Genomic DNA, 22,136 nt, shown 5'->3' with positions numbered 1-22,136 from the left:
TGCTCTGTGAGATTCCATTTGCTCTGCAATATTTTAACCCTTTACCAACCACTCTGAATTCTTGCCACTTTTTTCACAAATCTTTCTCCTTATTATATCTTATTATAAATCATACATTTTTAAACTCCTTTTCTATTTTATCCCACTCAGTAGTGATTCCGTCTAAAGAAATGTTTGTCTTCCCTAACAACTCTCACAACATTTCCATACCTCTCACTTAAACTCCTAACAATGCAATTTTATATTAGTTTTCATTGGTGCATGATCTGAAATAGTTACGGAATGCAACTCAAAGCTTTCAATTAAATACACGTCTTACAGTTATTTTACCTTTTATTGTATTATTGCTAGAATTTTTATCTGCATTCTTACTACTATATTCACATTTGCTATAACAAATATTTTCATGTTTTCTCAAACATCTACTCTCTTTTATTATATTTTCCCAATCTCATGAGTATATACTAAGCTAATGACCACAAGGGCCTTTTTAAACCTACCCATGCATCCCAAACGTATCCAACAGGTTTGGTGCCCTAGAGGTTGTACAGGTTGATAGGTATATACAGACTAACAACTACAAGGGCCTTTTTAAGCCTAGCCATGCATCCCCCAGATAATCCTCACTACTGCAAACCAGGTTCCAGTCCATCCATAAGTAATATTCCCTGCTGAAAGTTTATTTCTCCCAAAATTCCCTTAAACCCCACAACAATAGTTTTATATAATTATACAAATATTTCAATATAACCCTCAACCCCTGCCGCTAACTCCTTACTACTACAAATGTATTAATCTGAAATTTTTTAACTGGTCATAAGACTGGTACAAGACTCTTTTCAACCTCATCCCAGGCCACAAGGCAATACGATTTGTAACAATGCATAAAACAGTCATAGTAATTCATAACATAAACATGACAGGTACAGTTAGCTAAATTCCTTTGCAAATCATAACATAACTGTGACAGGTACATTTTGGCAAACACATTTGTAAGGTACTCACAAGTTATAAAAATGTAGTACAAATGTAGTAGTTTACAAGAAAAGGAGACTACAAATTAAGCAGGTCATGAGAGAGAATAGTGGAGAGAATGTAAACAGTATAATGCAGAGGAGAAAGTTTTAAAGAAAATATAGACGATTTTAATATTCTACATATTTTAAGTGGTACAAATATCAATACTGCAAGTGACAGCTTAAGATATTTAATTTCTAAAAAAGGGTTGGTGTAAGAGTACAGCTGTTAGATCGGGGTCTATATTATAAGCACGAAAAGACTAAACCACAAAGGCTCACATGAGCGAAAATGCCAGAAAATGAAAGTGTGATTGTGGGGTCGTGTTACAGTGAGGAGTGAGATATTTGCCCTTTCCTCACTGTAGTGAGACGTCGGAGTTAGAATATATAGTTAGCAGGGGTGTAGGGGGCGCAGCCCCCCGCAATAGCAAGTTCGATTACTAGCATTTACGCTCATGTGAGCATTCGTGGTTTAGTCTTTTCGTGCTTATAATATAGACCCGTTAGATTGGCAATGAATAACACTAAACTAGTAAGATGGTAATACAGAAATATCCTTAATCATTGTCTTTGAAACAGTTGCATTTATACTTTTTCATAATATTGTTTTTCAACCGTTTTTTAAGTGATTAAGCTCTAGGACAGAGGTTATTTCAGATAAAAGGTTATTCCATTAGGCATTTTTCTTCTTCTATCATTACTGCTGCATAAACACAGTTGCAAGTATAGAAAACTTCTGGAAGAACCTCATGTTGGTCAGGAACGAATGCAGGAATGGTTAAGGAGAGGCAAATTCAAACCAAGAGCTTAAAGGTTAATATTGGCCACCCAAGATAGTGGCCTACATACACGCTGGTTTACCAAGTCCATTGAATGCGTGGGAGAAACAGACAAATGTAAGTTTTGTAAAACCGAATTGGAAACTGTCACACATCTTGTTGCTGGTCGTCACATACTAATGGCAGAAGGACTGTATACTGAAAGGATAATAATGTGGCAAGACTGTTGCACTGGGGATTGTGCAAACATTATGGTGATGAAGTGAGTGAAAAACACTGGAAACATGAGCCACAAACCATCATAGAAAATGATGAAGTTTATATCGCATGGGATCACCCATTACCAACAGTTCAAAAGATAGATGCTAGAAAACAGGATATAGTGGTCCATGAAAAGAAGACAAAAGTAGCACTGATTATTGAAATCACAACATGCAGTGACTACAGTGTGTTGCATACAGACACACACACACAGTCATGAAATATATGGATCTGCATGCAGAAATGACAGTAATGTGGAAGAAAGATACCCAGACAGTTCCAATAGTAGTAGGAGCAATGTGTCTTATAAAAAAAAAATAATCTACAATCATATTTAGATATGTTATCAATCCATGTAACCCTGTATGAATTGCAGAAGGAGTCATTACAGGGCACATTGTGGGTGCTGCGAAGAGCACTTTTGGCTGACATCAAAGACTGAAACAATACTAATTTCATGAACTTTAATAGTACTTTGACTTAAGAATGGGGTGCATTCCTGTCATGGTATTGGAAACCCAAACGATTTGGAGAAATTAAAAAGAAAGAAATCATGTAGTAAAAAGCATTATTACTCCCTCTTTCCTTTGTCCCTAATATTCTGCTGAATTGCCCATTCTGAAATCCTTTCTCTGTCAGATTCACAAACCATACTTGTTTCTATTCAAATGAGTCTCCTGCTTCTACTTGTACCCTACATTTCTTAGGACAATTCACTACTGCTTTCTGTCTATACCTGTAAGGCCATTTACATTCCATAATAGGGACACAGTGACCATTATGATTTAAACCCATTACTCCCATCTATTATCCACGACAGTTCTTTTGAGTGTATATTTCCAACTCTTAGCTTACATAAACAGACTAATGCAGGCTGACATTTAATGCAGTTACTTCTTCTCGTCTCCATATGAATCTATATCACAATTTCAATATTTCTTGCTTTAATTAAAGCACTTAAAAATAAATAAAATACACAGATTTTCAGCACCCCAACACCTTTTAACCACATGAACCCATTTACATTTTCAAAAAACGTTTCCCCTTACAGAGAGGAGCAGATGCCCCAAATTGACTAATGTACCAACAAGCATTACTTATTCTTAAATTAGGGTTACTTATGCTGAAGTGTGTGCTAAATCATGTGTTCCCACTTAGACAAAACTGCTATCTGATCTTATCTATATTCTCCTCGCAGAAGTGAAAAACAGCTTGCATGCTTTAATTAAACAAACGTTTAGCCCTAACAGTGCACTGTCTACTGTACCACTAAATAAATAAATAAAATTGTTCACTGTTACATTAAATGTATTAAAGTACTACAGCTAATGATGAGGCAACTATTTGTACTGCAACCTTTCTCCCTCCCATACCGTTTACACTACATCCTTAAATACTCAGACCGTTCCCCAAAAGTTCCCATTATTCTATAATTCATCTTTTTCATATCCCAAATAAACCCTCACTACTTCCTATCTTGACTATAATCCTCATACTCTGTTCCTTTCAAATTAGTCTGTTTCTTACATTTCAGAAAAATAAGAGAAGATAACAGGACAACTTAACTCTCTTTCTTTATAGAAAAAAAAACCCTTCCTTCCTACTTACCTTCCATCAGCTTTCAGATTACATCACCACTAAACCTATAGCCGAGAAACTTCTCAGTTTCTTTTTGAGTCTTAATTCCCTAATACCTGCCATCAATAAAATATACATCCCTTTACTTAATCATGCTACTCCCTGCTGAATGGCACACTGCTACAGTCATCCCTTTCCACAAAGGAGGAGCGACTACAGACCCTGGAAACTATCGCCCCATTAGCCTGACGAGTCTGATATGCAAAGCTATGGAACGCATCATCATGGACCTAATAAACAAGGATATAGGGAATCTCCAAATTCTGGATCCCACACAGTTTGGTTTTGTGAGGGGTAGATCATGCCTGCTCAACTTGGTCAACTTCTTCAAGTCAGTCACCAGAGCTGTGGATAAAGGCAAGGTGGTTCATACAGCCTACCTTGACCTGGCCAAGGCCTTTGATACCATTCCCCACTCAGGAATCACAGAAAAACTCATTAAACTAGGCATCAACCCCTATATCACTAGGTGGGTTGCAAACTGGCTCACAGATAGAAACCACAGTGTGAAAGTAGCGGACTCCAAGTCAGACTGCCGACTAGTGATGAGTGGACTCCCACAGGGTTCAGTCCTGGGTCCTCTCCTCTTTGGTATCTACTTCTCTGACATCAAGGCCAACGCAAAGGGACCCTGGCTGACAAAGTTCACAGACGATTGCAAGTTGGGAGCTATTATTAACTCCCCAAGTGATGTAGACATCCTAAAGAATGGCCTCACTGAGACCAACGTCTGGTGTCAGAACCATGGCCTTAAGCTCAATGCCAAAAAAATGCGTCGTCATCCCCTTTGGGAAAAACACAATTCTCATGAATTACCACATTGATAGTAGTCCACTGAACATAGAAGGCATTATAAGACATCTGGGAACACAGGTTGACAGCAACCTCTCTTTTGATCACCACATGTGCCACATAGAAGGACTTTCTGACCACAGTGGCAATCTCATTACTAAGGGTTTTGCATCCAGGAAGAAAGAGGTCATTGTCTCCCTCTACTCTTCCCTCATTAGGCCAGTCATAGAGTACAATGCCCCATTTGGCATGTACCTCGCTAGACACCTAACAACTGGAGAAGGTCGCAAAAGTACCTCACAAAGAGGATCCTAGGCCTTAAACACTTGTCCTAGATGGACAGACTCAAAAAACTCCAACTATTCTGTCTCATATCGCCTACTTAGAGGCTATCTCTGCTTGACTTACAAAGCCATGTCTGACCCACCTCTGTTTGAAATGCTACATCTAAAGAAATCCCAATCCCTCCACACCACATGCTCCAGAGATCTCAACCTCATTGCCACAACCAACAGAGCATACTGGAGGGACAGGTTCATAACCCAGAGACTGCCCATACATGTCAAGCAGAGCACCTCGCTGATCCTCTTCAAGAGAAATCTTGATGAGTGGATGGGAAATAGAAAATTCACCCTGGGGATAACTCCAATGGCTCTACTTGACAGAGACACTGGGAACTAAAGTCGGGTGGCACGATGCCAGGAAAATCGTATGGATTGGCTTTGTAAAGGCCCCAGGGCCTTTAGCCTAGTACACACCTATAAACCCATTTATATAGAACTGCATGTTATGTACTGAGCTAAGACGTATCCACAGTGTAACCTGCTGTAACATAGAAGATTAACCTGCAAAACTTAAGAATAGTTGAGGTTAAGTTACTTTATAGCTGGGCCATAAACAAAATATGTTATCTTTCCGTTTCAGTTCAGTAGCAAACACAATGTCTAGAGCTAGAAGTATTTTGTATTGTATTGGCGAGAAATAATCACTAGGTTTCAAACGTAAAAGCGTTTTATTGTTTTACGACTTCCAAGATCTGCAAAGATCTGACAGATATGTATTTTTCACACAGAGGTGTTAAATTCTGTTAAGTCTCTGTCTAGCCTGGGAACTGAAGTCAGGTGACAAACATCATCCAAGCTGGCCCAGCAGTAATGTTTGATATTAATTTGGGAACTCTCTCAGAAAGCCTGTGCATTTTGTATTTTGTCTTGGACCAAAGCAAGAACATCCACTCTTCATCACCATCTGCACTTGCCTTGCTAATAGTAAGCAACTAGTTCGGAATATAGTAAAGATTAGTTTAGATGTTTTCTGTATTTGAGACTGTTCTGCAATGTTGTTTTAAAATATTTCCTGTGATTTTGAACTCTGAAGTAACTGTAAAGTTCTTCTTTTGGCTTTTCCCGGTTAGGGGTCGCCACAGCGGAACTCCGGTCCGCTAATGATTGGCAGAAGATTTTTTTTTACAGGTGCCGAGGTGCTAGCTCGACGCCCGACCTTCAATGAAGGCACGCCCATTTTATGCATGTCTTTCGAACACCACTCGACTGCGGGGAGGACATGCAGACTCCACACAGAAGGCGCTCCAGCCGAGAATCGAACGGGAGAACCTCTTGCTGTGAGGCAACAACGCTACCACTGCAGCACCGTGGCTTTTTCTGAAGTAACTATAAAGTAAATTACTAATTAAATAATTAAATCATTAGTAAATTAATTAAGTTACTGTGAAGTTAGTTTTGTTTTCTGAATATTGTCGTGTTCTTTTATTATTTATTATTAAATATATTTAAACCTATCTTTGTGGCTGATATTTGAGAGACATATTTAAGCTCTTAGCGTACATGCATATATATTTGGTGACACTGTACAGGCCACTTCTAACAGCCTAGCGCTTGGTCAGACTACCATTTGGATAACAGTAACATTACACAGTAGGATTGGACACCCTTTGTAAGGGCCTTACAGCAGCTGATAAGAGTGGTTGGTGGCAGTGATAACTACCTTAGAGTCTGGGCAAAAGGGGGCATAGCTAGTAAGCCTGAGTCAGCCTTTCCCAGGTGTGTGTGCTTGTATATAAATCAAATCTCAAAGTGTGTGTGTGTGTCAGCTACTTGGGCAGGCATACAAAGCACTGGTTGGACAGAGAGGGTGCTGGAGATTTTGGCTTGACCATTCAGCTGAAATCTCAATCCTATAGCTGTGCCAATGGGGAGTCTGATTGGGGATCTGGAGAAAGAGGGAGAAACCAGCCCAAGACTGACTGTGGTCTGTGTGCTCTTAAGGGAAATTGTACTTTACTGTCTGTGTACTTGTAATCCTCCCAGTGTGTATGTCCCCTAGCTGTTGCCAGTGGTGAGAATTAAGGCTCCTTGATAACTGGGCCATTGTAGGGGCATCACAACTATTACTACTGAAATACATAGTACATATTTAAGACCATCTCCATCATAGGAGCCCACACATCATCTGACCTCTGCTACAAGTAGACCACTGTGATAACTTAACATTTACATTCCTGAGACTCCATATAAGAAGGGGCACACTGAGGTTACTGGGTTAGGCAGAGTCTAGAGAGAGATGTCAGAGATACAAACTACAAGTAGTGGATAAAATGAGCCTGACAGCAAGAATTCATAGAAATGTCTCAAGAGAAAAGTGTCAGTAAATACAAATAAAAAGAGCGTCATTTTATTTGACTGATAAAATGTGCTCCTAGAATTCCTCCAGTTCTGAATATCATGGGTTCAGAACTATACAAGCAAAGTATGTAAAGATAGTGATCTCTTGTGGTTCACGTGTGGCTGCATTCTTTGTAAACTGGTTGAATGCATACAAGCAAACATTAACTACAAGAATATAACCAGCAGTCTGGTGTAAAAAATTAACAATCTTTCTAAGTCACAGCTAACTGCCTCGGAAAATATAATACAATACCTGCAATTCGACTTTCATAAGCAACTCCTACAGCACAAAAGTTATTGTTTGGCACAGCAGCAATTTCTCCAGCACATCTAGTACCATGATGGTTATCATTTTCTTCATCTGGATGAGGCATAGGGTCTGGATCATTCGAATTCAAGTCATAACTGCCTTCAGGACTCTGAAATACAATTAGATGGTTTTCCAATTTATAGTAACACAAATGAACAAAAATATGTAAGACACTAAACTTTATATAAAAATGAAAAATGTGAATATTATAGAAAAAAAATGGAAATTAAACACCATAATCCTAAAAAGTTTATAACCAGCTAAACCACTCACTGGCTACCATGTTGTGACACTGCAGATAACTCAATTGAATGAGTCAAGTCTTTTTCAGGTTAGTGGAGGTTTTGTACGAACACTTTATAGGAAAACACTTTTTGTAATTATATTGAAATGAAAAGTTGAAATTACAATCTAGGCATGCTTCCTCCTATGTCTACTCAGGGTAGAAATTACCTACGTAGACGCTAATGAGCAAATATCCCAAATCTTCTGGACTTCATAGCACACGTAAGGGCCTTACAAATTATTTTTTTTTCTTTTGCAATTTGTCATTCTAATCTTCTTCTTTAACCTTTTTTAAATCGCATCTGATGGACTCGTATTTCAGTATTTTGTGCACTTTATGAATTAACCCTTTCTTAACAACTTGTTTGGTCCTTGGTTCTGCTAGAAACCTTACCAGAGTTGGTCTTTCATTTAATATTCACTTCTCTCATTCTCATTCCTACATTCTACCAAGAATTCCTGATACAGATGATAGTATCTCACCTGCAGGCCAAACACCTGCTTGGCTTCATCCTACTGTATCACTTTTCCATTCCAACATTTTGCTAACAATAAAGTGGTTAATTTCCTCCAGTTACTTCCTGCCATCTCTTGCTCATTTTCTGGCACCTTTAGTTGTATGTATTTCTAGTGGCAAAATCTCATTTCTCCACTCTCTCACTGGTTTAATCTTTATAAATATGTCAGTTTATAAATACAATGGCCCAGACAATTTATTCTTAAGTGACATTAACAGCTTGCTTCCAAAATCCTAACTTCTCTCCATTCATTGTACTTGTTCCTTTCTGCTCTACACCATGCTGCTTGAATTATCTATACAAATATATAAGTATTTATTGTGCAACTTTAAAGTATCCCTTCAGATCAGGTCTGACCTTACTCTTGCCCTCTTCCCCTTCCCAAAGGAATTTCCTCAACTTTTTATTAATTTTTGTCCACAACTTTTCCTCTAGCTAGCAGAAGCATGCCTGGCCTATATATATAGGTCCAAAAAAACTAAAAGCACTTTCCCTGCTTAAATCTTACTATCCATGTCTATGGCCATTACTTGCTGATCGCTTATTTTTTTTTCAAACAATCTTCTGCTTGGTCTCCTCCCATGAGTACATCGTTGATTATTGAACACAGACTCTCCTAAAACCCATAACACTGAAGACATTTAACTGACAGCAGCTCAAACTGAAAATAAAAGTAACAGAAAACAGTAGAAAAAGCATTTGTGTGTGTGTGGGGAGTGGGGGGGGGGGGTAGCACCACTGCACCATCAATCAATGTGAGAGGCTGCATAACCTATAAATACGCACATTCCATTTCAGAGACTACACACCAGGAGAGAAGAGGCAAAAAAAAAAAACCTCAGTTCCACTGTCAGGTGATACTGCAGTATAAGCTCTTACATGCACTCACCCATTGGTTCATAGGTTGGTACTAGGCTAGCGGCCCTAGGGCCTATACAAGCCTAGCCATAACAATTCTCTGGCTATTTCTTCCCGCAATATTTACTTCCCTGGACCCCTGTCTAGCAGGGTGACTGATGTGATCCCCGGGGTAAATTTCTTATCTCTCATCCAGTCGTCAAGGTTCCTTTTGAAGAGGGCCAAGGAGGTGCTCTGCTTGACATGTATGGGCAGTCTATTCCAGAGTATGGGGAGTTTTTTGGTCAGGAACCTATCCCTCCAGCATGTTTTGTTCATTGTGATGACAAGGTTTAGGTCCCTGGAGCATGTGGCTCTGATGGATTGGGATTTCTTTAAGTGTAGCATGTCCAACAGCTCTGGGTTTGACATGGCCTTGTATGTTAAGCAGAGATCGCCTCTGAGTAGACAATATGTGACAGAGTACAGCTGGAGTTATTTTTAGTAAGTCAGCATAGGGCATCTGCTTTACGCCTGTGATTCTTTTAATGAGGTGTTTCTGCGGCCTTTCCAGTTGTTGCAGATGTCTTGTGAGGTACATACCAAATGCAGCGTTGTACTCTATGATGGGTCTAATGAGGGATGAGTACAGTAGGACAATGACCTCCTTTTTTCTGGATGAAAAGCCCTTAGTGATGAGGTGTGCCACATAGAAGGATTTCCTGTTGTGGCGATGTGGTTATTGAAGGCGAGACCACTGTCCACCTGTGTTCCCAAGTCACTGTCACACTTTCGGTGTTTAGTGTACTGCCACCTATGTAGTAATAAACGGGTACATGGTTTTTCGCAAAGGGGATAACTATACACTTCTTGGCACTGAGCTTGAGCCCATGGCTCTGCCACCAAGCATCTGTTTCTGTAAGGCCATTTTGCAGAATATCCACATCATTTGGGGATTTAATAAAGGCTCCCAGTTTGCAGTCATCTGCGAACTTTGTTAGTCAGAGTCCTTAGTGTTGGGCCTGTACTTCAGAGAAGTAGATGCCAAACAAGAGCAGTCCCAGGACTGAACCCTGAGGTACTCCACTTGTCACCTGCCTGGAGCTGGATTTGGAATTGGCTACTTTTACAGTTGTCAGTAAGCCAGCTGGCAACCCATCGAGTGACGTAGGGATTTATGCCCAGCTTAGTAAGTTTATCTACGATTCCAAAGTGGGAGATGGTGTTGAAGGCCGTGGCGAGGTCCAGATAGGCTGTGTGGACTGCCTTACCCTCATCCACGGCACTGGAGACTGACTCTAAGTCAATCAGGTTCAGGAGACACGATCGGCCCTTCATGAACCAAAACTGGGTGGGGTCCAGTGTTTGAAGGTTGCCAGTGTAATAGTATTACTAAATTAGAAAACACACACACACACACACACACACACACACACACACACACACACACACACACACACAGAAAATCTGAAACACCAACAGTTTCTTTCACATACACGCACACTTGCCAAAATTACACTCACAAACACAGCAAACACCACACATTTAAAGCATTCTCCAATCAGACAGCCTTTGAAACTGGAATCATTAAAAAACATAAGTCCTGTTTCAACAAACGAATACACTGCCAATTAGTATGCACCCTTCCCACATGGCTTACCTGCAACAAGAGAATCATTTTTAATCCATACATCTAAATACTTCATGGGTAGCGGTGGTGTAGTGGTTATCGTTGTTGTCTCACAGCAAGAGGTTTTCCGGTTTATTGGCTGGAGCGCCTTCTGTGTGGAGTCTGCATGTCCTCCCCATGGTTGAGTGACGTTAAAGACATACAGGTAGGTGTGTGTGTGAATGGGTGTGCCTGCTTTGAAGGTTAGGCTGGCAACTTGGCACCGTAAAAAAATCCACTGTCAATCATTAGCCGACTGGAGTTTTGCTGTGGCAACCCCTAACCGGGAACAGCCGAAAGACATTAGTATTGACATCTAAATACTTCATCTTTTAATACCACCCATAAATATGGGTACTGTTAAACCAAGTCATCTGTAAACATATAATTTTAAATTATAGCCTTTATTTTATGTTAATTTATTTTATATCTCTAAAAACATCTCATAGAACACTAATGTCATACTCAGAATTGTTACATACAAGATAACATCAGACACAAACAAAGCTACCTTTTTACTTTACCTATCCTTTTTGTTGCAGGCTCTAAATGCATTGTGGTTAGGAGAGGGAAAGAGAACATCTCCCTGCCTGGTCCCCCTATTCAGACTCACCAGGTCAAAAAGAACTTCTCTCACCATTACTTCTGCCTCTGATCAATCACATTCTCCTTATTAACTCTATTACACTACTTAGAAACACAAACATTACCCTGCTCATGAATTCACACCAAACCCTATCAAACACTCTGCATTTAAACTAACCAAAAATAATACTTTTCAATATTCTAATCCCCCTTGAATCATTGTTCTTTCAAAATCATCAAATATTTGTCTGATTTCAACAATACCACATTGTTACCAATAAGGAGAGGGTCTCCAACAAAATGGAATGTGGTAAATTCAATTTGAATTTCTGTGTGATGCATTCAACAGATACTAAATTGATTAAAAGTATATTGGATCGAAACTGGCATATTATGGGTACGGACAATCAAATAAGAGAGATAGTAGGAGATAAACCCAGATTTATATATAAAAATAAGAAATCTCTTAAACAAATGCTCTGCTATATAGATAAGCATGTTGACAGACCTATGCTTAATCTAGGGACAAGAAGATGTAATGCCTGTTCCCTTCTGTCAGTTTATTGAAATTAATAATATCTTTGCCCATCCTTTGACACGTAGATTGTATAAATTTAAGGTGATCGCGAACTGAGAGTAGAAACGTGATAGATTTAGCTTCCTATATATGCTGTAATGCATTCTATGTTGGCAAGACCAACAGGCGTTTAAGAGAAAGGATCCAAGATCATTATTATTGTTTTAGAAAAAGACAGGAAACACATAGTTATAGTTAAGCACATGATACAAAAGGAGATAGACATTATTTTAATTTCTTAGTCATCAATACAATAACAGAGACAATTAGGGCTGGAGATATAATTAATAATACAGAACAAAAAGAACTATGGTGTATCATGTCACTAGCTGCTCATGAACCACCAGGACTCAAATTATTATGTGTCCTTAAAACCTGTTCTTAAGGGTAGAAAAGATAAGGAAGAAAATCAGTCGATGTGAATTTCTTATTTTTAAATTATCCTACTTTATGATAGATATACTTGTTTTTTTATTATTAGATATGCTTATACAGATGTTTAGCTTTGGATATGACAGGTTTAACTGTTGGCTAGAAAAATAAGTTATGTCTAACCATAATGTTCCATCTGAGTTGTTGATCTTCTTCCATTCATCACTGAAGGGTACGGTTCTGAACCCTCGGAATAGAGTCGGCCAAATACCAAGCTAGCGTACACCAAACTCTCGAGCCACGCTACTACCCACAATGCCCTTCATCCCATACCTCAGATCGAGTTTACAGAACATATAGTAGAAACATATTAGAAACAAAAATAAAGGCAGAGTTCATCTCTGCGCAAACACCCTAACACACCGAAATGACCTGAAGATCCGCCAGGAACCTTTGCCAGGGGAAGTTGGGAGGGTGTGATGAATGGAAGAAGATCAACAACTCAGATGGAACATTACGGTAAGACATGACTTCTTTATCTGAAGTTGTTAATCTTCTTCCATTTCTCACTGATGGGACAGAGTCCCTAGCTACTACAGAATCTCGGTGGCCCTCATGGAAAAACATTATGGAGAACCACAGAGCCAAAGGCAGCTCTTCCCCTGGAGATCAGATCCAATTTGTAATGCTTGATAAAGGGTATGGGGTTTAGCCCAAGTGGCAGCTGCACAAATGTCATCCATGGAAGCCCTAGCATGAAATGAACAAAAGCGGCCACAGCTCTCGTGGAATGAGGTTTAATGCGGCCAGGAGCCGATTCCTCCTCCAGAGAATAAACAAAGGAGATGCAATCCCTAAGCCATTTAGGCATGGTAACCTGAAACACTGTCAATCCCATTCTAGAGCCCGCAAAGGCAACAAAAAGCTGATCTGACTTACGAAATGATTTTGCCCTGTCCAAATAGAAATGTAATTGTCTGTGGACATCCAAGGAATGGAGACAGTATTCCCCTTTTTTAGTATAATTAGGGAAAAATACGGACAACTCAATGGACTGATTAATAGAGAATTCCGAAACCACCTTGGGTAAGAAAGTGGGATTGGTGTGAAGTGATACTCTGTCCTTATGGAAAATCAAATAAGGACTCTTAATACATAATGCTTGCAGCTGTGATAGACATCTGGCTGAAGTAACCACCACCAGAAACAAGGTCTTCCAGGACAAAAATTTCACATCACAGGTTGCAGCCAGCTGGAAGGGAGGTAGAGCCAAAGCTTGAAGCACCCTAGACAGATTCCATGATTCCACAGGTTGCCTAATGGGAGGTCTAGAATTAAAAATCCCCTTCAAGAAGGCCTTACACAGATGAGAAGATACAATAGGAATTCCGTCTGAACCATCATGGAAATTGGAGATGGCAACTACATGCACTCAAATCGTGGATGCAGAAGCCCCAGTAAGGAAAAGCTCAGTCAGGTATTGAAGAAAGTACAGTTTTGTACCTACCATAAATGTAGATGTTCGAGTGTATACCCTGCTGCAGTCATCACACTTGGGTTATCCTGTAGTCAGGCGGCCCCGCAGTCGGCCTGAATTCCAAAGTCTTGGTCCGGCTTTGGTTGCTGTAACTTCTTCCCTGACGTCAGTGCGCCAGGGGTATAACAAGAGGCATCCAACGCCATTTTCTTCAGTTTTTCTTGCCCCAGATGTCAGGTGCCCCCCCCCCCCAAAGGTGTTCAGTAGATAGTACCAATAATAAAAGTTTAGCACAAACAAAACATCCCTCCAGCTATAAGCAAATACACCACAAAGGTTGTATCAGAATGTAAGGTATTGAAAGGTTTTAGTTAGGTCAGAGGGGATGGAGGGAGGGTAACCTGGACTGCAGCAGGGTATACACTCGAACATCTACATTTATGGTAGGTACAAAAGTGTACTATATTCATCGTGTTACCCTGCCGCAGTCATCACACTTGGGTAGAATCCCAAAGCTAAGGATGGGAGGTGGAGTCAAACAGGGTTAGAGGAGGCTAGAAGGCCCTGCAAAATTGCAGTGGTGAAGCCAGCTCTAGTCTTAGAGTAAAGTGGTAAGTGATAGTGCTTGGTGAAGGTGTGTACTGAACTCAAAGTTGCAGCTTCCAGAATATCCTTGGTTGGCACCCCCCCCTGAGGAAGGCTGTAGATGTAGCTGCTGCCCTGGTGGAATGGGAACTTATGCTAGCAGGAACTGGTTTTCCATGATGGGTGTAGCAAAAACACATGCAATGTCCTATCCATTTTGAAATGGTCAGTTTTGAGATAGGCTTTCCTTGTGATGCTGTAGCATAGGATACAAAAAGTTGGTCAGATTTTCTGAAAACTTTAGTTTTATCCAAGTAGTAACGTAGTTGCCTGTGAACATCCAAGGAATGTAGAAGTCTTTCTCCTTTGTTCTGTGGATTTGGAAAGAAGGTGGGTAAATGGATGGTTTGATTTAGAGCCACACTGGATACCACCTTTGGCATAAAGGAGGGGTTACTTCGTACAGAAACTCTGTCTTGATGAAAAATCAGGAAAGGCTCTACTGCCATTAGTGCCTGTAGCTCTGAGACTCTTCTGGCTGAAGTAACTGCTAGCAGCAGGGCAGTCTTCCATGACATAAACTTTAAGTCAGCTGAGAAAGCTGGCTCAAAAGGTGGCAGCGTAAGTTTTTCCAGAACAAAATTGAAGTCCCAAGTTGGTGTTGGCGCTCTCCTGGGAGGCCTAATGTTTTTGGCCCCTCTGAGATACTGCCTTAGAAGTGGATGTGAAAATAAGGGAGGATCCATGCTGTAGTGAGCTGAAATAGCTGAGGCGTGGATTTTAATAAATGAAAAAGAAAGTCCTTTGTGTAACATCTCAGTTAAATGTTGTAGAATCTGAGGCATGTCCGGCTGAAGGGTATTTTGGCCTTTAGCTTGGTTCCAGGCGCAAAATCTTTTCCATTTGTCTGAATAGGCTTTCCTGGTGCTGGGCCTCCTGGCCTCCAGAATGACATCCATAACAGCTTGTGAAAGAGGAACTGGCTGGTTGCTTAGGTGATTTGCCATGCAGCCAAATTTAAGGTTTTGAGCTGGCTGTGTAGAATCTGACTGCCTTGCTGTGTGAGTAGATGATGAATTTGTGGTAAAATCCATGGTTGTCCCTGAGCCATGTTCCTTAGTAGTGGGTACCAGTGCTGGCATGGCCAGTCTGGGGCAATGAGTATCATTCGGGGTCTCTCCATCCTGACTTTCAGCAGCACCTTTGTGAGAAGGGGCAATGGAGGAAAGACATATACTGTCAGCATTTTCTAAATGAATGAGAGTGCGTCCACTTTCCAAGCTTGATGGTGAAATGTCCTTGTGCAAAATTTTAATAGCTGATAGTTTTGGGGGGTGGCAAACAGGTCTATGTCTGGGCGGCCCCATTTTTGAGTTATCATTGCAAATACTTGTGGATCCAGTTTCCACTTGTAGGGATCCATGATGTTTCTGCTTAGGTCGTCTGCCAATGTGTTCTTTTTTCCTGGCAGGAATTGAGCTTGTAATTGAACTTGGTAGGTCAGTGCTGTGTTCCACAAGGTCATCGCTTGCCTGCATAGAGGGTAGGAGTGTGTACCCCCTTGTTTGTTTATGTACCACATTATTGTGGTGTTGTCTGTCCTTATTATAAACTGTCCTGGATGTAAGAGGTCCTTGAAGGCTGTCAGAGCATTCTGTACAGCTAGCATTTCTTTTTGATTGATGTACAGATTCCATTGATCTGCAGTCCATATGCCTTGAAAGCACTGTCCTGCCATGTGTGCCCACCAGGCATAGTCCGATGCATCTGTTGTCACAGTTTGCCTGGCTGGGGGTAAGGTGAAAGGATGACCCTTGTTGAGGTGACATGCCTGTGACCACCATAGAAACTCCTGTTGAAGGCAGGGAATGAGAGGTATCATTGTTTCCAAGCAGTGGCTGTGTTGAGTCTATACGCCTTTCAGGTACCATTGTAATTTCCTCATATGCAGTTTTGCAAATGGTATTAGTAGTATGCAAGATGCCATGAAACCCAAGGCCTGCAGATTTTTTCTTGCAGGGAGTTGGGTCTTTGTTGCCATTATTTTGAAGTTTTGAGTTAGTTGTAGTTTGTCTGGCATCAGATAAGCCATCTGGGCCGTTTTATTCAAGCTGGCACCCAGGAATGTCATTTTGTGAGGGCACTAGTTTTGATTTCTTTTCATTTACTGTGTACCCTAGGCAACTTAGAAGGTGTTTTACAAAGGTCAGATGTTGTAAGAGAATGTCCTTGCTTTCTGCTTGGATGAGGCAGTCATCCAGGTATGGGTATATTTGAATTCCTCTCTGCAGTATGCAATTACTGGTGCCAGACATTTTGTGAAGACCCTGGGCGCAGTAGATAAGCCAAAGGGCAGTGCAGAGAATTGGTAATGGGTTGAACCTGCAATGAAACGGAGGTATCTTCTGCAATTTTGTCTGATATGGACATGCTGGTACGCCTCCTTGAGGACCAACGTTACTAGCCAAGTTTTCTTGCCCAGCATGAAAACTTGCTGCTGTAGTGTTAGCATCTTGAATTTGGGTACTTGCAAGAAGGTGTTTAGAATTGAAAGGTCCAGAATGGGTCTCCAAGCATTGTCCTTTCTGGGGACTAGAAAGAGCCTTAAGTAAAATCCTTGGCCTTGCTCCTGTGTAGGTACCAGTTGAATGGCTCTCATGTCCATGAGAGCTGTAATTTGTTTTTGAGCCTCTGCCCATTGATTTTGTGGCAGGTTTGGCATTCCTGTTATCCTTGGCAAGGTGTGGCAATGGAATCTGTTTCCTTGCGAGATAATGTCTAGGACCCATTTGTCCTTTGTGACAATGCGCCAGTTGTCTGAAAAAAGTGTTAATTTTCCTCCCAAGGGAGCTGCCAAGAGAGTTTTGCTTGGCAGTTTGAGGTGTAAGTCATTGTGTTTGTCTTCTAGTAGTTTGGGACCTGTCTTCTCCTCCCTTCTGTGTTGCAGTGCCCCATTGGCGAGGTTTGTAAGGGATTTGTGCTTGTCCTCTGCCCCTTGGGCGTCTGTATTTACCCCTCTGTGGTCTGTCAGAAGCTGGAAAGGACCAATTTTTTGTTGGCCAATTTCTGCTGAAGCGTGGGGGTTGTACCTGTAAGAAATCTTTGACCGTCTGCATAGATTTTGCCTTATCCTCCATTTTCTTTAAAACCTCTTCTGCTTTAACCCCAAATAAAACATCCTGCTGTAAGGATGCATCTAGTAACTTTGCTTTGACATGATCAGGCAGAGTTTGTTCCTTTAACCAAGCATGCCTACGTATAACAGACCCAGTAACTGCTGCTCTACAAGAAGCTTCCAAGGAATCAAATCCACATTGTAAAGTATGTTTGCCCACCTGTTCAGCTGCATGCAAGAGATCCTGCATTTCCTTGAATTCAGACTGTTGAGGATGCGTGCTCATCTTTTGTTTTATTTGAGACATTAGGAATTGCTGGTATTTCAGCATGTGAAATTGACAATTTAGTGCTCTCATAGCTAGAGTAGCTGAGGTGTAAACCTTCTTCCCCCACCTATCTAGTGCCCTGGAGTCCCTTTCAGAAGATAAAGGATTTTTAGCCATAGAAGCCTTGGCCCCTTTGGGACCCTAGGAGATTGTCTCTGGGTCAGCAACAGGGCTTTTGTAAAGGAATTTGTGTGAGTCAGGCACTCTATAATATCTATCTGGTTTGGCTGGAGCAGGAGGCAGAGAATCTGGATTTAGACTAGATTCTAAGTAAACATCATCCACAATGTCTAAAACTGGAGGGATAGCAAGTGGTCTGTGCTGGGGGAGTAAAAGAAACTCTCGGAGCCAATAGTCTTCAGGGGGAGAAGCTGAAGGAATGGAATCTTCAGCATCAGAATCTTCATACGGGGGAAAGGAGTAATCCTGTTCCTCAGAGGAGCCTGAGGAAATAGACACTTGATCAGAGGCGGCATAATCCTCCTCCTGTCTAGGCCTTTTGTCTGGGGGGGGGGGTTGGGAACCCCTGATAAAAGAAATCAAATCTTCAGCCATTTTAAGTATATGTTTCTTAGGCATGGGGCCTTGAACTGGAGACTGAAGTGCAGTCTTTTTGGGTTTGAGAGGAGTCTTAAGCTTAGCATAAGATTTTATGGTGAGAGTAGTCTGTTTGAAGACACCTTCTGTAACCGAAGGTGTTTCCACAGCACCGGCTTCTTCTGCAATGTTGTCGGTAGGGTCTAAAGAAAATGGCTGCGTCAGCCTAGAACTCTCTGCTCGAGAATCCGAAGTGGTCTGGTGTTCCAATTCTGCGGTCGCCAGGGGCTGCGTAGGCACCTCACTGAACACTGGAGAACCGTCGACCAGACCAGCCGAGGCCTCGGAGTCTGGCTTGGATGTAGGCTGCCTGTCTTTATCTTTGTGTGTTTTATGCACGCCGGTAGTCGGTTGCTCCGATGGCATAGTGCAATTAAATTTCCTACCGAAGTAGTGTCGTGCGAAATCAAAGGGTCGCTTTATAGTTCGCTTATTGAACCTAGCACAAAACCGACAACCAGTGACGTCGTGGTCTGGGCCTAGGCAAGGTATACAATAAGAATGAAAGTCCTTATGAGGTATTTGCTTCCCACAAGAAATACAATTGTTAACTTGTTCTGACATCAGACTGAGGCAAGAAAAGGTTCCCCAACGTGGTACTTAGCTTTGAAGACTTCGGACTGAAATTCGATTCGGAAATCTCAGGTGTTGGCCGACCGGCACTTGCGAACTGCTTCTGCTTTGGGAACCGCGCGGCAAGAAAGACTGAAGAAAATTTGCCTGTTATATACGCCTGGTACACTGACGTCAGGGAAGAAGCGACAGCAACAGACGCCGGACCAAGACTTTGGAATTCAGGCCAACTGCGGGGCCGCCTGACAACAGGATAACCCAAGTGTGATGACTGCAGCAGGGTAACACGATGAACATCTATAACTACTGGAACAGAAACAGGGTCCAGAGACAGCTCTTGTGCCCACAAAGAAAAACGTTTCCACTTGTCTTTATAAAGTTTTCTGGTAGAAGATTTATGGAAGGCCAAAATAATATTCCGTACCGGAGAAGAGAGTGATTCAAGCCTGGCTACTAACGGAAGTGGAGCAACCAAGCTGTCAGTTTGAGCGTGGTCAGATTTGGAGACGACAACCCTTGGGGGTGAGAAATGAGATCCTGACAGAAGTCTAGGATCCAAGGAGGTCGGAGCAGGTATGGCTGAAAGAAGGGAAACCAAACCTGTCGAGGCCACAACAGAGCAATGCGAATCATTCTGCTTCTCAACCGAGTAGCTTTCCTCAAGACCAAGGGTATCAAGGGGATGGGAGAATATGCATACAGGAGACCGCGGGCCAATCGGGAGTCAGAGCATCTCTCGGGGACTCCCCCTGTGGGGGAAAGAGGGCAAAGTAGCTGCTGCACTTCGTATTGGAGGGGGAGGTAAACAGATCACAGCAAGGTCAGCCTCAGCGGCTGAAAATTTCTTCTGCCACTCTCGGGTTGAGAGACCACTCATGAGGAAGCAGGATGCATCTGCTCAGCCTGTCTGCAATCACATTGGAACTCCCAGGGATGTGTGCAGCAATAAAAAAACGGTTGGAAGCTATCGCCCACTGCCAAATTCTCTTAGCTTTGCGGCAAAGGGGATAAGATCTAGTCCCTCCCTGCTTGCTGATGTACCAGACCACAGACATGTTGCCAGAGTGGATAGCAATCGGTCCTAGAGGAAGAAGAGGATGGAGAGCTTGTAACACCAGTACCACAGCTTTGAGCTCTAGAACGCTGATGTGTAAATCAACTTCTAGAGGAGACCACGTGCCCTGAACAGATTTTCCCTGAAAGTGACCCCCTCCACCCTATCAGGGAAGCGTCCGTAGTCACCGTGGAGTTGGGATGAAGAGGTTGAAAGGGGCAACACCAAAGACTTTCATCCATTCTCATCCATCAGAGGAGATCCTGTTTGCAGAGGTCGGTGATGAGGATTAATGCGTTCAAGGGATGATGACTGTGTATCCACTGAGTTTGAAGAAGCCACTGTAACAGGCCCATATGAAGACTGGCCAATGGAACAATGGGAATGGCTGCCACCATGGAACCCAGAGTCTGCAGAGCTTCCCTTGCAGACACTTTCCTGCAGTCGAGTATCACTTGCACTTGTGTTCTCAGTCTTAAGAGCCTGTGATGAGGAAGAGATATTAGGCCGAGCTGAGTGTTGAACATAGCCCCTATGAATTCCAGTTGTTGCGACGGCTGAAGGTTTGATTTTTCCCACTTGATATTAATACCCAGAGACTCCACCAGAGACAGAGTGCAGCAAAGCGCCCTGGTCAGGAGATGCTAGGTGGGGGCGGAGAAGAGCCAATCATCCAGATAAGCAAACACCTGGAATCCGTGAAGTCTCAAGTGAGCTGTCACCACTGCTAGACATTTCGTGAACACTCTGGGGGGCCCGTCGAGAGACCAAAAGGCAGGGCTCTGAATTGAAAATGACCGACTCCCAGCTGGAAGCGCAAAAGTCTCCTAGAGGGTTTGTCCATTTTGATGTGGTAATACGCATCCCGGAGATCTATAGAGCAGATCCGCACACCCTCCCGAAGGCATGGAAGGATGGATTGAATAGTGACCATGCAGAACTTGGTCTGTATGACTAACTCATTCAAACGACTGAGATCCAGGATGGGCCTCTAATCCACTGTCTTTTTTGGTACCAAAAGGAGTCTGGAGTAGAACCCTAATCCGCACTGATCTGGGGTGACCTTTTGGATGACTCGCTTTAAAGAAGCTTCTTGATTTTGGAAGCTGCCTCCTCCCTTTAACTGGGTGGTACGTCAGGAAGGGAGAATTGAGGTCTTGGAAAGGATTTGAGGGGAATGTGATAGCCTCTGGTGATAATTCTCTGCACCCATAGATAGTCTGTAATGGAGGACCAGGCTGTTTGGTGCAGAGAGAAATGCACCCAGACTACTTCCAGAGGAAAGCAGTCGGGCAACGCTTCAGGAGAGCTGATAGGGCCTACTGGAGAAAATCTCTGGAGCCCTGATTCTGTTAATCCCCTCTACCCCTAAAGGGGCATCTTTCACCGTCTGACCCCCTTCTGCCTCTGGAGGAGTCCTCGCCACATGCGTCATGAAAGAACCCTTGCGACTTCTTGTGACACAACTTTCCACTCCTCTGGTTCCTGGAGAAGGAACGCTGAGGTTTGGAGAAGCGCAGGCCCACGGCAGACAAGGTCTTTCCATCCTGCTCGCACCTGGCCAAAGTATCCTTGAACTTAGAACCAAAGAGCACGGAGGGCTCAATAGGGGTGTTCAAAAAGGAAGACTTGAAGTAATCTGGTAGGTCAGAAATGCGCATCCAGGCATGAAGTCTGACAACCATGCCAGCACCTGCTGCTCTAGCTGCTCCTTCGGTTGTGTGAGAGAGCAACCTCATGGAGGAATTCAAAATCACTTCAAGGGTGGCAAGTTGGGAAGCCACTTTGTCACGTGCTCCATCCGACAGCTGACGCGAGAGGCTACCAGAGAGTTCGGAAATAAGGTCTCTCTGGAGTCTCGTAAAGTGTGCCAGGAAATTCAGCGAATGCACGGCAAAAATCGATGGAGCAAAAACTCGCTTCCCTAACCTGTTCACTGCCCTGGACTTCCTGTTGGGTGGATGAACAGCAGGACTCTCTTCTGCCATGTTCTTGTTTGTGGCCGCCACCACAGCATCTACAGGCAAGCCTTTCGACCAATGGGGTTGATCCACTGGAGGAGAAAGTACTTTGTCTGATCT

The 22,136-nt window shown here is 42.4% G+C and overlaps 1 protein-coding gene across 1 annotated transcript in view; it reads right to left on the bottom strand.

Annotated features, from left to right (window-relative positions):
• Positions 1–22,136, bottom strand: part of PCSK7 (proprotein convertase subtilisin/kexin type 7) — a 1,762,277-nt gene that overhangs the window by 1,436,155 nt on the left and 303,986 nt on the right. The window contains exon 4 of the mRNA XM_044080959.1: positions 7,427–7,592. Coding sequence (XP_043936894.1) covers positions 7,427–7,592 — 166 coding nt within the window. The remainder of the gene's footprint in view (positions 1–7,426; positions 7,593–22,136) is intronic.

Source organism: Protopterus annectens, chromosome 8.part0 (genome assembly GCF_019279795.1).
Source record: "Protopterus annectens isolate FY-2018-M chromosome 8.part0, PAN1.0, whole genome shotgun sequence".
NCBI classification, from domain to species: domain Eukaryota; kingdom Metazoa; phylum Chordata; order Ceratodontiformes; family Protopteridae; genus Protopterus; species Protopterus annectens.
The sequence above is the reverse complement of the archived record's forward strand: the minus strand, read 5'-3'. Positions and strand labels throughout refer to the sequence as shown.